We start from the raw sequence: 12,480 nt of genomic DNA, 5'->3' as shown, positions 1-12,480 counted from the left end.
CTTAAGCAGTAAAATAGTTATTATTACGTGGTCACTATGATCCAAGCAATACAGAAGCCTGCCGAGAAATAGTATCTCTATACATTCTTCAGCTGCTGGATCTTTGGATCATTCGAAAGTAACAGTACAATATTGTCGAGAAATCTTTGAGCTTTTTATTACAAGCTGAAAACGTTATACATTAACACACTGCTTTAGTTTCCCTGGAGGACTTTACATGGAAGTCAACGAGAATGTAATCCAGTCAGTCTTAGCCCGGTGTAATAAATAAACCATTTATTAAGCTTGATCTAGTTTTAACTTTGTAGGCCTTACCAACAAAGAATGGGTGGATTATTGTGGGATGATCGACTTAAGGGTCATCCTGCGTACATCTCATTAAGACTGGAGTCCCGTTGAGAACTTGTGCAGTCGAACAATGTCCTTTCCTTTCGTATTTATTTAGATGCTGCATCCGATTTATAAATGAGAGACTACATAATTTAAGTGCACATTTAGATATTGCATACGGCATATGAGCTTGACTTAGGCACTTCTAATTACGGTATTTCTAAAATTAAAATAAATTTCAGGCTATATTATGGTATTATAAAATAAAAATCGTCAAAACCAAACGAGGTGTATGGATATAGTTTCCTCAGATATATAGAACCAAACTGCCCAAAACCAAACTTTTAAAGTTAACATTAGATTTCTAGAATCGTACAAAGGTCACTAAGTCAAACAATTAATTTTTATCCCGATCGACTAGCGACTTAGGTCTCCTCTCCTTGAAGAGTTTTTCTTCTGCCTTCTCTATTTCATCTCTCGAGCTACTGTGAATATTCTTTGAATTTCTCAATGACAATTCTATGGAGGAAAACATTCTTCTTATTAATGACAACATAGTTCCTAATAAAAACTTTTCCTTTCGTCTTATGGGCAAGCTTATTTCATACAAGTCTTTCAACTCCTCTAGCTTTAAATCTGCTACCAAAGCTTGGAGCTTGGAAAGCCCTACAGAGTTTCGAGATGCGGCCATGAGCATCTTTCTCACCTCTTTCGAAAACTCCGATGACAAGTGGTGTCTGGTTTAACTCTCCTAAACCCTTTGATAAAGATTTTTTTCACCATAGCTCCATTTCAACCGAACAACTCCATGGAAAGCTGGAACTTCAACAGTTGTGAGTTCTCGGTAGTTCAATTGAAAATATTGGTTTAGGCTAAGCTAATGTCGATAAACTTTGAACTAAGGTGAAAGTTGTTGAAAAAGAGATCTTGGAATTATAGTTCACACCCATGCAAACCATATTTAGATTTCAAAAGAAAATGTTTTCATGAGCCAGCATGATGACCTCCTCAGGAGGAACTCTACTTGCACCAATGTAACATAAAAAAAGGCGTGCATGTGGCCGATACATGTGCCCTTTTCCTCCCTTTCCCATCTCTATTTCTTCTTTTATATATATATATATATATATATATATATATATATATATATATATATATATATATATATATATATATATATATATATATATCTCTCTCTCTCTCTCTCTCTCTCTCTCCTTTCTTCTCTTTTTTTTTTCTTTCCTTCTTGTGCGCAGCTCTTTTTCCCTCTTTCTTTTTCTAGCTACACTGAAGCACCGCCGGAACCGCCGTCGGAATCGTCGACTCTGTGGATCGAAGCGTCGGAGCTCCCTCATTCTCCATATAAGTTTAATTTACAATTCTTAAATTAATTTGAGTTTTTCCTCCGGTGTTTCCTTCTCTTGGTCTCACCGTTATTCGACTGGCCAGTGGCTTTGTGCCTTTTCGTGCTAGTCTAATGAGCTTCCTCTCTTCGCGAGGATGCCCTCGATGGCATCCTTTGGAGCCCTCGTGGTCGGAGCAACCGGGCGGTCCCTCGCCCTAGCCGCTAGCCATGGCGAGCATGGTTCTTACCGTCGGTTGCCTCTGGCAGGTGGACTCCTCTTTAGCTAGTTTTTGCTTACCATGAGGAATGTGCTGGTGGGGTTGGCTAAGATTGCCGATGGTTGGGATCGCCAGTAACTCCCCTACCCCCCACCAGCTGGATTCTTGCTATCTGTGGGTGGTCTTTGGCTTCCTCACCGACTGAGTTGACATTGGGGGTGTCTTCCTCCATTGGCAGGGCATCAGTCGACTTGATGGCCCCGATTGCTGGTGGTAGTGAGCACTAGCAGCCACCCTTCCTTCCTTCCTCCTTTTGGTTGAGGTGAGAAAGAAGGGAGGGGTGGGGTTTCTCAGGCTCAAACTAGGTGCAGCCCAGCATGTGTTTCGGGTCGAGTTGAGTGCAGCCTAACTCGAGTTTGTAGTGTGGTTGAGCAGCATGCAACTTAGCCTAATTTTGTGGTGGGTGGAGCTACAAGTAGCTCAGCCTAATTTGGTGGTGGGTTGGGCTATAGCCCAACCTAAGTGACTTTATTGGGTAGTGTGGGCTTACTGTTATTATTTCACATCATACATATTAATTTATTTTGTTGTTCAGTAAAAATTCGTGTATCATAATTTTTATTATTAAGCATGATTATGGGTGTTAGCACGTAATACATAATAATGATATGTGTTTTATTATGCATGTTGTGCTATATAATATCATGCTACTTGCACACGTGCACAACCATAAAAGGAGTGACTGCTGCGTCTTGACGGTACCCAACATCTCCCTAACTAGGGTCAGAAGTGGGGGATATTATTATACTTATATATATTAGGGCTCACGCTTGAGGTTTCAGCCTGTTGATCACAGACAATCAAATAGCCGTTTCGCTAGGTGATAGATGATTTACTATCGACCGACGAAAGTCATACCCTTTAGAGTATTTAAGATAGAGAGAGAATGGTGAGATAACGTAGACCTAACGGTACTTGGTGATGCAGGGTGAGGGCGTCCGTGAGCAACGACTCATAATTTTCTCACGGTGATGCGATGATGTGGAGCTGAGAGCTCGAATGGTAGTATCGAAGATACTAGCCTATATGATGGGCTTACGACTGAGGTCCTTAGTGACAAATAATCAATCATGCTATTCATCAAATATTTGGTTGACGATTCTACCACCAAGGTTTACCATCCCTTGGAGGTATATGTGTGGTCGAGTGTGAGTATTGGTGTGGCTTATGGGCGTAGCTCTGCATGAGCTTATGTTACAAACTTGGTAGTTTAAGATAATGCATATCATGTGGTATAGTGTTGACATAGCTTATGGGCGGAGCTCGATGTGAGTTCGAGTTTGAGGATTTGATAGTTCGGATTGATGTAAAGTAGATTATCGATTGCTAATGCATGTGCAAATTATATGAATATGTTGAGTATGAAATTCTGATACATTAATTTAATCATGATGTGCATATTCATATTTACTTATTGTTACATCATTCATTACACTACTTTTAGATTATAGTAGTATATACTTATTGGGCTTTATGCTTATTATCGTTTAGTATAATTATTTTCAAATTAGTAGATGATCTAGGCCTGGAGAGGATCTGGCGAAGACTAGTCTATAAACTTCTCTTTTTTATTTTATACTATTCATGTGAACTAGATGGCTTGTAGATTCTACATGGGCATTGATTTATATTTTTTTTTTATGAATATGCATTTTAGACTTATTATGATCTAGGTGTTATGAGCTTTTTTTATCTGTATTATTTGCGAAGATATAAGCTTTTTTCTTATATATTGTATTAAAATATTGATCAGCAGGTCACGTGATAATCACACAGAATTTATTTACCTAATTAATGCAACCAAAGGTTCTTTCGTACCTCGGCTACTGCACAAAAAGGTGCAATATAGTCAACTTCTTGCTTTATAGAGAATTTGAGTAGACTCAAAACCCAAAAATCTGGGGACTCTTAGAGATGTGGATGACCTCTTAAAGATGCCCTCGAGTGACGAGATTGGCAATATTCTCAACTGCATGGGACCAAACCATGCTCTTGGTTCGAACGACATCAATGCCTATTTCCTACAACATTTTTGGCATACTATGAAGGGTGTCATTCGTCATACAGTTAGAAACATTTTCACAACTGGTGTTATAGATGCTAAGCTCAATCACTCTACCATTGTGCTCATCAAGAAAGAGGCTGCCTCAAGAGTCATTGACTACATATCCATAAGCGTGTGCATTACTGTTTACAATATCATTACCTAACTGCTTGCGGACAGGTTCAAATCTTACCTTTCTCAGCTCATTTCATCCTCCTAGAATACCTTCGACTCTAGGCAGCAAATCATAGACAACCAAATTACAGGAGGCGATCGGATTTCTCAAGTCCTCTAAGAGTGTCACTGGTTCTTTCATGATCAAAACCGACCTCGCCAAAGTGTTTGATCGAATGGAATAGAGCTTCTTACGTGATTGCCTCAAGCTCTACGACCTCCCTTACCGGCTCATCAACCTGGTGTATACCTATCTATCCACTATTAAGTTTTTAGTTAAAATAAATGGCAAGTGAGATAGTTTCTTCTCTCTTTCAAGAGGTTTGTTGTAGGGATGACCTCTCTTCCTCTTTCTCTTTATCATGGGTTCTAATTTCCTCTTTCATTTCCTCGATAAAGAGCTACATCACAAAAGACTAATGGGAATCAAAATAGCTAGGCGTGCTATCGCTCTTAACTCATCTAATGTTTGCACACCTTAGTTGTGTTATTGATTATTACTGCTTACTCTCGAGCCATGATCTAAATGGCAAAAAAATTGCATCTTGTTCAGTGACGACATTGACACTACTGGAAGATCTTCTCTACACTCTAAGTAAAACTCATCATTGGTGAAGATAAGTATCTCCAACCCTCTCCTCTTACATAAATCCAATAAGCAAGCTTTCAACTTCGTCGCTGACAAAATACATCAAAAGCTAGCCAGGTAGAAAACCAAGCACTCGCACGTCGGTAAGCTCATCCTTATCAAAGTAGTACTAAGCTCCAATCCAGTTTACTTCATGGTCACCTTCATCTTTCCAAGATCCCTCCTTTCCTTCCTCAATGCACTAGTTCGAGATCTTCGGTGGGGGTTCGGGCGAAATTGCAGGCACATGTATTTAAGGACCCGAGAGCTTAGATGCATACCTCTAGCAGCTGGAGGGCTTAGGGGTCAAACTATTCTCTCTTATCAGCAAAACTCGTCCTAAAGTTGGCTTGAAGACTGCTTAACCTTGGCAACAATGTGTGGTCTCGTGTTGTTAAAGCCAAACACTTCCTTGCCTCTTCATTTTGGCATGTTAGTATGAATGGTAGTGGCTCATGGGCGTGAAAATCTATTCTTAGTTTAAGGTGAGGAAGACTATCATTAAGAGAGAGGTAAGGGGGACCTCATCTCTCATCTCTATCAAGCAAGACACTTGGGTTTCCAATTGCTACCTCATTGACTTACCTTTATTAGCGGGTGTAAAGACTGTTTCAGACTTTATTCATGCAACTAACTCATCTTGGAACAAGGATCTGATCTCTGATATCATTTTTGCCAAAGATAGCCGCCACCATTCTCCACTAATTCAGCTTTCTCCTCACCCAAGTTTTCTCCTCCCTTGTTGAAGAAGCCTAGAGCACCTCATCTTCTAGCCCATCCCTCAATAGTTTATGAACCTTTATTTGGAGATGCCTAGTCCGAGATGTTCTTCATTGCAAGGTCCAGGCAATCGACGAGCTCTGCCCACTCTACGCCGAGGCTAATGAAACCATTGACCATCTCCTTTTGAGGTGGCCCTTTTAATCGTTCGGTTTGCTTTGCTAGTTCCCTTGGCTTACGAAGGAACCCCAGTTGTGATCTCTCCTCCTGAATCCTGATGGCCAGTGCTTCTTTGCTGGGTAAATGCAGCTCGAAAAGGCAACGACGTGCGTGGTATGGTTATCTTTTTTCGCAAAGCCATGTGGAGCATCTCACTCACCTACTATTGCAAGACAATTTTCCTGACATACTGTGAGAGTGCTCTTATATGAGAAGCCTACACAATCCACTATAGACTTCAGGCTCTCCTTCCCAAGGGTTCTTCAAACCCTATCTTCAGTGACTGTCATTAAAGCTAGCTGTGAATTGACAGTACAATAGATGATATTCTTTGAAAGATCTCCCCTATCATCCAAGATTCTATGAAGTGGATTAATTTCTATGTTCTCTTCTATCAAGGCTCTCCACACTAGCAGGATCAACAATACCTTTGTGCTTTTCACAACAAATTATGTATCGAATGGACTAATCTACCATGGGATTATAATCCCTATGCTTAATGAACAATCTATGGACCTTCTTTCAAAGGAAGAAAAAAGGAAGAAAAGAAAAAAAATGTAAGTTGTGTACGAGCTTTCGCATAAAGCTCAATTATAGTTAGAATTAAGTCAAATTTGAATTCATCTACCCATTAGATACTGATCTTGATCCAGCCTGATGAAGCCAAACTTGAGCCGAGTTAGATTCATTTGAGGGCCGGCCCTACCTTTAAGTCTGAATCGAGTGCTTGTGTCATTATAATATTTCACATCCTTTTCTACCTTACAAACCCAATAAACACGCCTAGAACAAAGGAATCAGGTGGAATAGTTTACATCAGCTCTCGGCATCATATGGAAATATCAAATAACCTTCTCCCCTAGTCCACATATTGCTCATATTGACTCCTTATGCGTGACTTGAATCTTTCTCTTTAGAGTCGTTTGTTTTACTCTAAGTAGTCCACATTATTATCTCTTAATCCCCCACCTTTGCTCCCTTCATTTGTGAGTTAATACTTTTTTACTTGCAAATAATATTCAAACCATACACACACTCTCCAGATATACTTAAGCAGAGAGGCATCTAAGAGTTGATTTTTAGAGAAAAAATTATAGATAATAGAGGGAGTCAAATGTTAAAATAAAAATAAAGTGGTCTAAGTGAACTCTTATAATAAAGCTATCGCGTCCCTCCTGGCACCAAAGAATAAACTCCACCTTATCTCTTTAACTTCTCCTTCAGTTCGTCTTATTTGCCAGCGTTGTCCCGCGACTTTCCATGCCTTTGAATCGCGCGGTCACGATGACTTCCATTCTATCTTATTTATTTATTTATGTCTTTGTAGCCAAGAGAGATTAGATTGCAAATCCGTAGCATCACGATGAAGGCGGCGCTGTTCCTCCTCCTCCTCCTCTTCTTCTCGGTCGGATTCGCCTCCGCTGCCTTCATCACCGGTAACCTCCATTTCTTTTTTCCTCCTTTTAATTTTTTTGGGGGGATTATTTCCGCTAATTTTAGTGATTCTATTGCTAGGTGATGTGTCCCAATCTCGCGGATCCAACTCTCGGAGCCTCCTCCAGACCAAACAGCGTAAGCCCTGGCCTGAACCAAAAAATTGTAGAACAGAGGGGATGTAATTCCAGCTACTTTTCTTGTTTCCTTATCTTGAATTATGGAGGGATTTCCAATATTTATATAGTTGAATTTTTTCACTATTCCGATAGCAAATAGCAAGTGTGAATTTGATTATATGAAAATATATCAAATTCTCTTAAAAATAATTGACCTGGACTTTCAATATAAGTGATTTATTTTAGAATAATTATTTTTATGTTTATTTAAGAAATAAGAGTGTAATAGTTATATTTTGATGTGATATGAAGTAAAGATAAATTAAAAAAAAATTAAATACTCTTCGATTTGATTTAAAATAAAAAATAAATATATTTTATATATGTAGTACTTGTGAGTTACTTGTGTAATAGTAGACTAAGGTATTATGTATGTAATTTTATATATAGGCTTATATAAATTTATTATTATAATTTTATAAAATATTAGTTTATTTTTGCCTTTTTTTTTTACATTTAGCTCTACATATTTTATAGTAAAAAATAATAGTTTATTATAATAAATAATTTAAAATATCATTATGTTATAATATATTATTTTACACGGAAGATATATTTTTAATATATCTTTACAAATGATATTATTAATAATGTTAAAATCTTTACAATTTCATATGTTTTGCTTTAGCTTAAATTTTTTTTCTCATCTTTCATATTTTATTTTTAAAGAAGAAGATTTTAATTAGGTTAATACATAATTTAAATAGTAAATATATTATTTTCTCTATGAATAAATATTTAATTCGAGAAAATACTAGTTTATTATTAGAATTATTTTAATAATAAGATAATTTTAAAAACTATTTTATCAATTAAACCTTATTAATAATTTTATAATATTTATATTTATAAAAATAATATTTAATAATAATAATAATACTTTTTAAAGTATTCTTATTTTTATGAAATATTAAATTATTGTTTACTTTTCAAATTGAATTTTATTTATTTAGTGTAAAATAAGAAATTTGATAAGAGAGGAGCAATAAATTATAATAAATTGTTGATAAAATGTTTGAGAGAGAGAGAGGAGAGAATGTTGATTCCATCTTTCTATCCTTCGAGCGGTAATGAATTATGATAAAATATTTAAGAGAGATGAGAGGAGAGATGTGTGATAACTTATAATAAAATGGTTAAGAGAAATTATAGTTAAATTAAGCATAAATTGATAATTGGGTAAAGCAAGCATAAATTGTTCTGATTCGATTGCATTTGACTTGCATTTAACCCTCTCAAAGCTAGCATATAATTAAAATATTTCTTCCTTTTCTTTCTTCTGATAATGTAGTTGATATAATGCTGAGGCGACCATTCATTTGCTTCAGTCTCTTTGTACATGATGCTCCTGCTCCGGCCCCTTCATCATCAGTAATATAACATGAACTATGTTCAACTCTATCCATCATCATGGATACTTGATAAGAAATCTATTGAGTCTTAAAGTAGTTTCTATGTATATCCATGTAAATTTGGGGTGCTGGATATTGCCATATTGGTGGTTTGGACTGTGAATCTCGTAGATGCTAATATGTTGTCTTCTTATAACCAGATTGTCCAAGGAGCTTTGAGTTCCTTAACTATACAATCCTCACCAGCAAATGCAAAGCTCCGCAGTACCCCCCGTTGCCATGCTGTTCTGCGTTCAAGGAATTCGCATGCCCATTAGCCGATCTGTTGAATGATGGCACATATACCTGTGCTAGTGACATATTCAGCTACATACACAGCAATGGGAATTTCCCTGGGGGATTGTTTGCTGATGAGTGCAGTGATGTGAAGGACGGCATCTCATGCCCACAGAACACCACCAACGTAAATGGAGGTAGCAGCGATCAGAGGCTCTCCATTGCCCTGCTCCTTGTGTCTGGGTTCTCAATGGCTTTACAGCTATCCTGAAGCTGAAATATTCATACTACTGGTGTGCAGCCAAGTCCATCTGTATATAGACCTAATGGTCAAGTGATGACATTTGTAATTTCATGTTTGCTTGTAAATCTGTAATAGAACTACACATAATTCTAGTAGCCCAACTGTGGGGAAAAAGTCCATTTTTTTTCTTTTTATTACTGCTTCGTCTTTTGGAGGATGAGCTGAAGAGGAAAGAAGATGGAAGTAATGTGCTGAGAGATTGGGGTGACAGATTACAACTCAATTGTTGAAAGCTAATATGACTCCCTTCTCTATTTAAAGAGCCTGGATTCTGAGCTGCTTCTCTCTCTTGTTTGCTCACAAGGCTTTGACCATGTTCAGCATTGACTTATCCTAGCCCACCACCTGCAGTAACTACTAAAATATGTTGATCTTAGTGGACGAGGATCTGCAAGTTTTCAACTCGTGGCCGACAAAATGCGTCAAAAGATAACTAGGTGGAAGACCAAGCACCTCACACATCAATAGGCTCGTCCATATCAAAGTAGTACTAAGCTTCATTGCAATTTATTTCATGGCCATTATCACCTTTCTGAGATCCCTCATTTAAAATTATAATAAATCTACCGCGTCCCTCCTGGCACAAAAAAAAATCTACTACTTATTTTAATTTCTCTTCAGTGCTGTTTTATTATCGCTAGTTCGGTATTGCCCGTGATATATTCCAATACCGTTGACTCATGCTGTCGTCTCCGCCGCCATCTTCTCAGTAAAAGTTTGTTTCCATCTTTTCGTATTTCTGTCTTTTAACCAAGAGAGATTGGATTGCGAATCCGTAGCATCACGATGAAAGCGGCGCTGCTCCTCCTCCTCCTCTTCTTGGTCGGATTTGCCTCCGCTGCCTTCATCACCGGTAACCTCCATTTCTTTTTTCCTCCTCTTTTTTTTTTTTTTTTGGATTGTTTCCACTAATTTTAGTGGCTTTATTATTAGGTGATGTGTTCCAATCTCGCGGATCCAACTCTCGGAGCCTCCTCCAGACCAAACAGAGTAAGCCCCAACTAAAACTAAAAAAATCTCTCTTTTACTACCCAAAAAATTGTAGAACATAGAAGAGATGTAACTCAGCTACTTTTCTTGTTTTCTTATCTTGAATTATGGAGAGATTTCCAGTTATAAAGTTGGATTCTTTACTTATCCCAAAGAAGATAGAAAGAGTAAAGTCGATTTACCATTAGGGATATAGGAAAATGGGAATTATAGAGTGGATTCTAAACTTTGAGATCATCAAGATTCACTAGTTGTTCAAGCTCTGCCTTTATTTTGTTTGTTTGTTTGTTTGTTTTCCTAAAGGTAACATATATCATGATCTCCATATAGGAAAAACCCTTTAGGAAGAGATAAGTAGAAGAGCATTGCTTCTATCCAAGATTGTTTTTTACTGAATTTGTTATCCTTACTGTTGCGGTATGCCTTGAAACAATTCCAAAATGATGTGTCACATGATCCTAACCTCAATTATTGTTATCCAATTAGTATGAATGCTCAAGTAGTCATTTACTGTGATGCTTTTGTTCTGTCCTAAATAAATGTTGCAATTTTTTAGGATGCCCATAGGGTGGTCTTCTAAGCATGTATAGTTCCATCAGCAATATTGTACTCAGTAATTCTTCCAGAGTTTTTTACTATTTTAAGTCTGCCTCTAATTATTTTTATATGTCTAATTCATTTTGAAAATTACATATGAGACTAGTTGTAGTTGAAAATTGCTGACTCAGTCAGTAATTTATAGATATAATTCAGTGCTTGGATCAACAACTTATACAGAAATTTGTTTTCTCAAACTTAGGCAATTTTTTTAGGATTTAAAATTATTATATGAGTTGCTGATTCAGTCAGCGACTTATATTTGGAAAGTCACTGGTTCTGTCAGTAGTTTCTGAACATACCTAGTTTCGTATTTAAATTTTGAAGCGTACTAGACATTTAAAATAAATATATGGAAGGGTTAGTTTAGTCAAAATCTCACTTTTCTGTACTATTTTTGGTGAATCTAAGTTTGCAAATGCGTTATATTAAGCCTAGCGGTCACCAAGGGTGTATTTTTTCAATAAGAAGTGGAGAGAAATAGTGGGTTTTCCAATTCTATATCATAGGTATATGTATTGAAGTTTTAATAAGATTCTTAGATCCATACCTTTTATTCCTGACTGTTATGTTTCTGACAAATTTATTTATCTCTATATCTAGCTTTAAGCCAAATGCACATAATATTTCCGGATCCTGGTCAATCTGGATATGCAACTTGTTCTGGCTTGATTGTATTTGACTTGCATTTAACCCTATCCAAACTAGCATATCATTAAAATATATCTTCCCTTCTATCTGATAATGTAGTTGATATATGCTGAGGCGACCATTCATTTGCTTCAGTCTCTTTGTACTTGATGCTCCACTCTCCTTCATCAGTAATATAACATGGACTATGTTCAACTCTATCCATCATCATGGATTCTTCATAAGAAAGCTATTCAGTCTTAAAGTAGTTTCTATGTATATCCATGTCAATTTGGGGTGCTAGATATTGCCGTATTGGTGGTTTGGACCATAAATCTTATAGATGTTAATATGTTGTCTTCTTATAATCAGGTTGTCCAATGAGCTTTGAGTTCCTTAACTATACAATCCTCACCAGCAAATGCAAAGCTCCGCAGTATCTCCCTTCTCCATGCTGTTCTGCGTTCAAGGAATTAGCATGCCCATATATCAATCTGTTGAATAATGGCACCAATGACTGTATTTTTAACTTGTTCAGCTACATATACAGCAATGGGAATTTCCCTCGGGGATTATTTTCTAGTGAGTGCAGTGATGCGATGGACGGCATCTCATGCCCCTCTGAACTCTCGCAGAACACCACCAACGAAAATGGGGGTAGCAGCAATCAGAGCCTCTCCATTGCCCTGCTCCTTGTGTCTGGGTTCTCAATGGCTTTACAGCTATCCTGAAGCTGAAATGTTTATACTACTGGTGTGCAGCCAAGTTCATTTGTATTTAGACCTAATGGTCAAGTGATGACATTTGTAATTTCAAGTTTGCCTGTAATAGAACCTACACATAATTCTAGTAGCCCAACTGAGGGCAAAAGTCCATTTTTCTCTTCTTCTTTTTATTACTACCTCGTCTTTTGGAGGATGAGCTGAAGAGCAAAGAAGATGGAAGTAATGTGCTGAGAGATTGGGGTGATAGGTTACAAC

General features: G+C 37.2%; 1 protein-coding gene across 2 annotated transcripts; it reads left to right on the top strand.

Annotated features, from left to right (window-relative positions):
* The first annotated feature begins 6,918 nt into the window (after positions 1 to 6,918).
* LOC140771067 (GPI-anchored protein LLG1-like) lies at positions 6,919 to 12,375 on the top strand. 2 transcript variants are annotated; one of them, XM_073112449.1, is made up of 5 exons: positions 6,919 to 7,174; positions 7,254 to 7,310; positions 8,904 to 10,136; positions 10,217 to 10,273; positions 11,873 to 12,375. In XM_073112449.1, the coding sequence occupies exons 1-3, from the start codon at positions 7,102 to 7,104 to the stop codon at positions 9,248 to 9,250; spliced, it is 477 nt and encodes a 158-aa protein (XP_072968550.1). In that variant the 5' UTR covers positions 6,919 to 7,101; the 3' UTR covers positions 9,251 to 10,136; positions 10,217 to 10,273; positions 11,873 to 12,375. The 2 variants fall into 2 exon arrangements, with proteins under 2 accessions (XP_072968550.1, XP_072968549.1); XM_073112448.1 differs by lacking the exons at positions 6,919 to 7,174; positions 7,254 to 7,310 and having other exon boundaries at positions 9,855 to 10,136.
* Positions 12,376 to 12,480: the final 105 nt, after the last annotated feature.

This window comes from Typha angustifolia, chromosome 11 (genome assembly GCF_048772165.1).
Source record: "Typha angustifolia cultivar Huaian chromosome 11, ASM4877216v1, whole genome shotgun sequence".
Classification (NCBI taxonomy): domain Eukaryota; kingdom Viridiplantae; phylum Streptophyta; class Magnoliopsida; order Poales; family Typhaceae; genus Typha; species Typha angustifolia.
Note: the sequence above shows the minus strand (reverse complement) of the source record. Positions and strands in the feature narration are given on the sequence as shown.

Bases quoted from the DNA above. Each gene is read 5' to 3' on its own strand.
- LOC140771067 (XM_073112448.1), top strand. From the start codon at position 10,070: ATGAAAGCGGCGCTGCTCCTCCTCCTCCTCTTCTTGGTCGGATTTGCC. The intron at 10,137-10,216 runs GTAACCTCCATT...CTTTATTATTAG, and splicing joins CTCCGCTGCCTTCATCACCG to GTGATGTGTTCCAATCTCGC. The intron at 10,274-11,872 runs GTAAGCCCCAAC...TCTTATAATCAG, and splicing joins CCTCCTCCAGACCAAACAGA to GTTGTCCAATGAGCTTTGAG.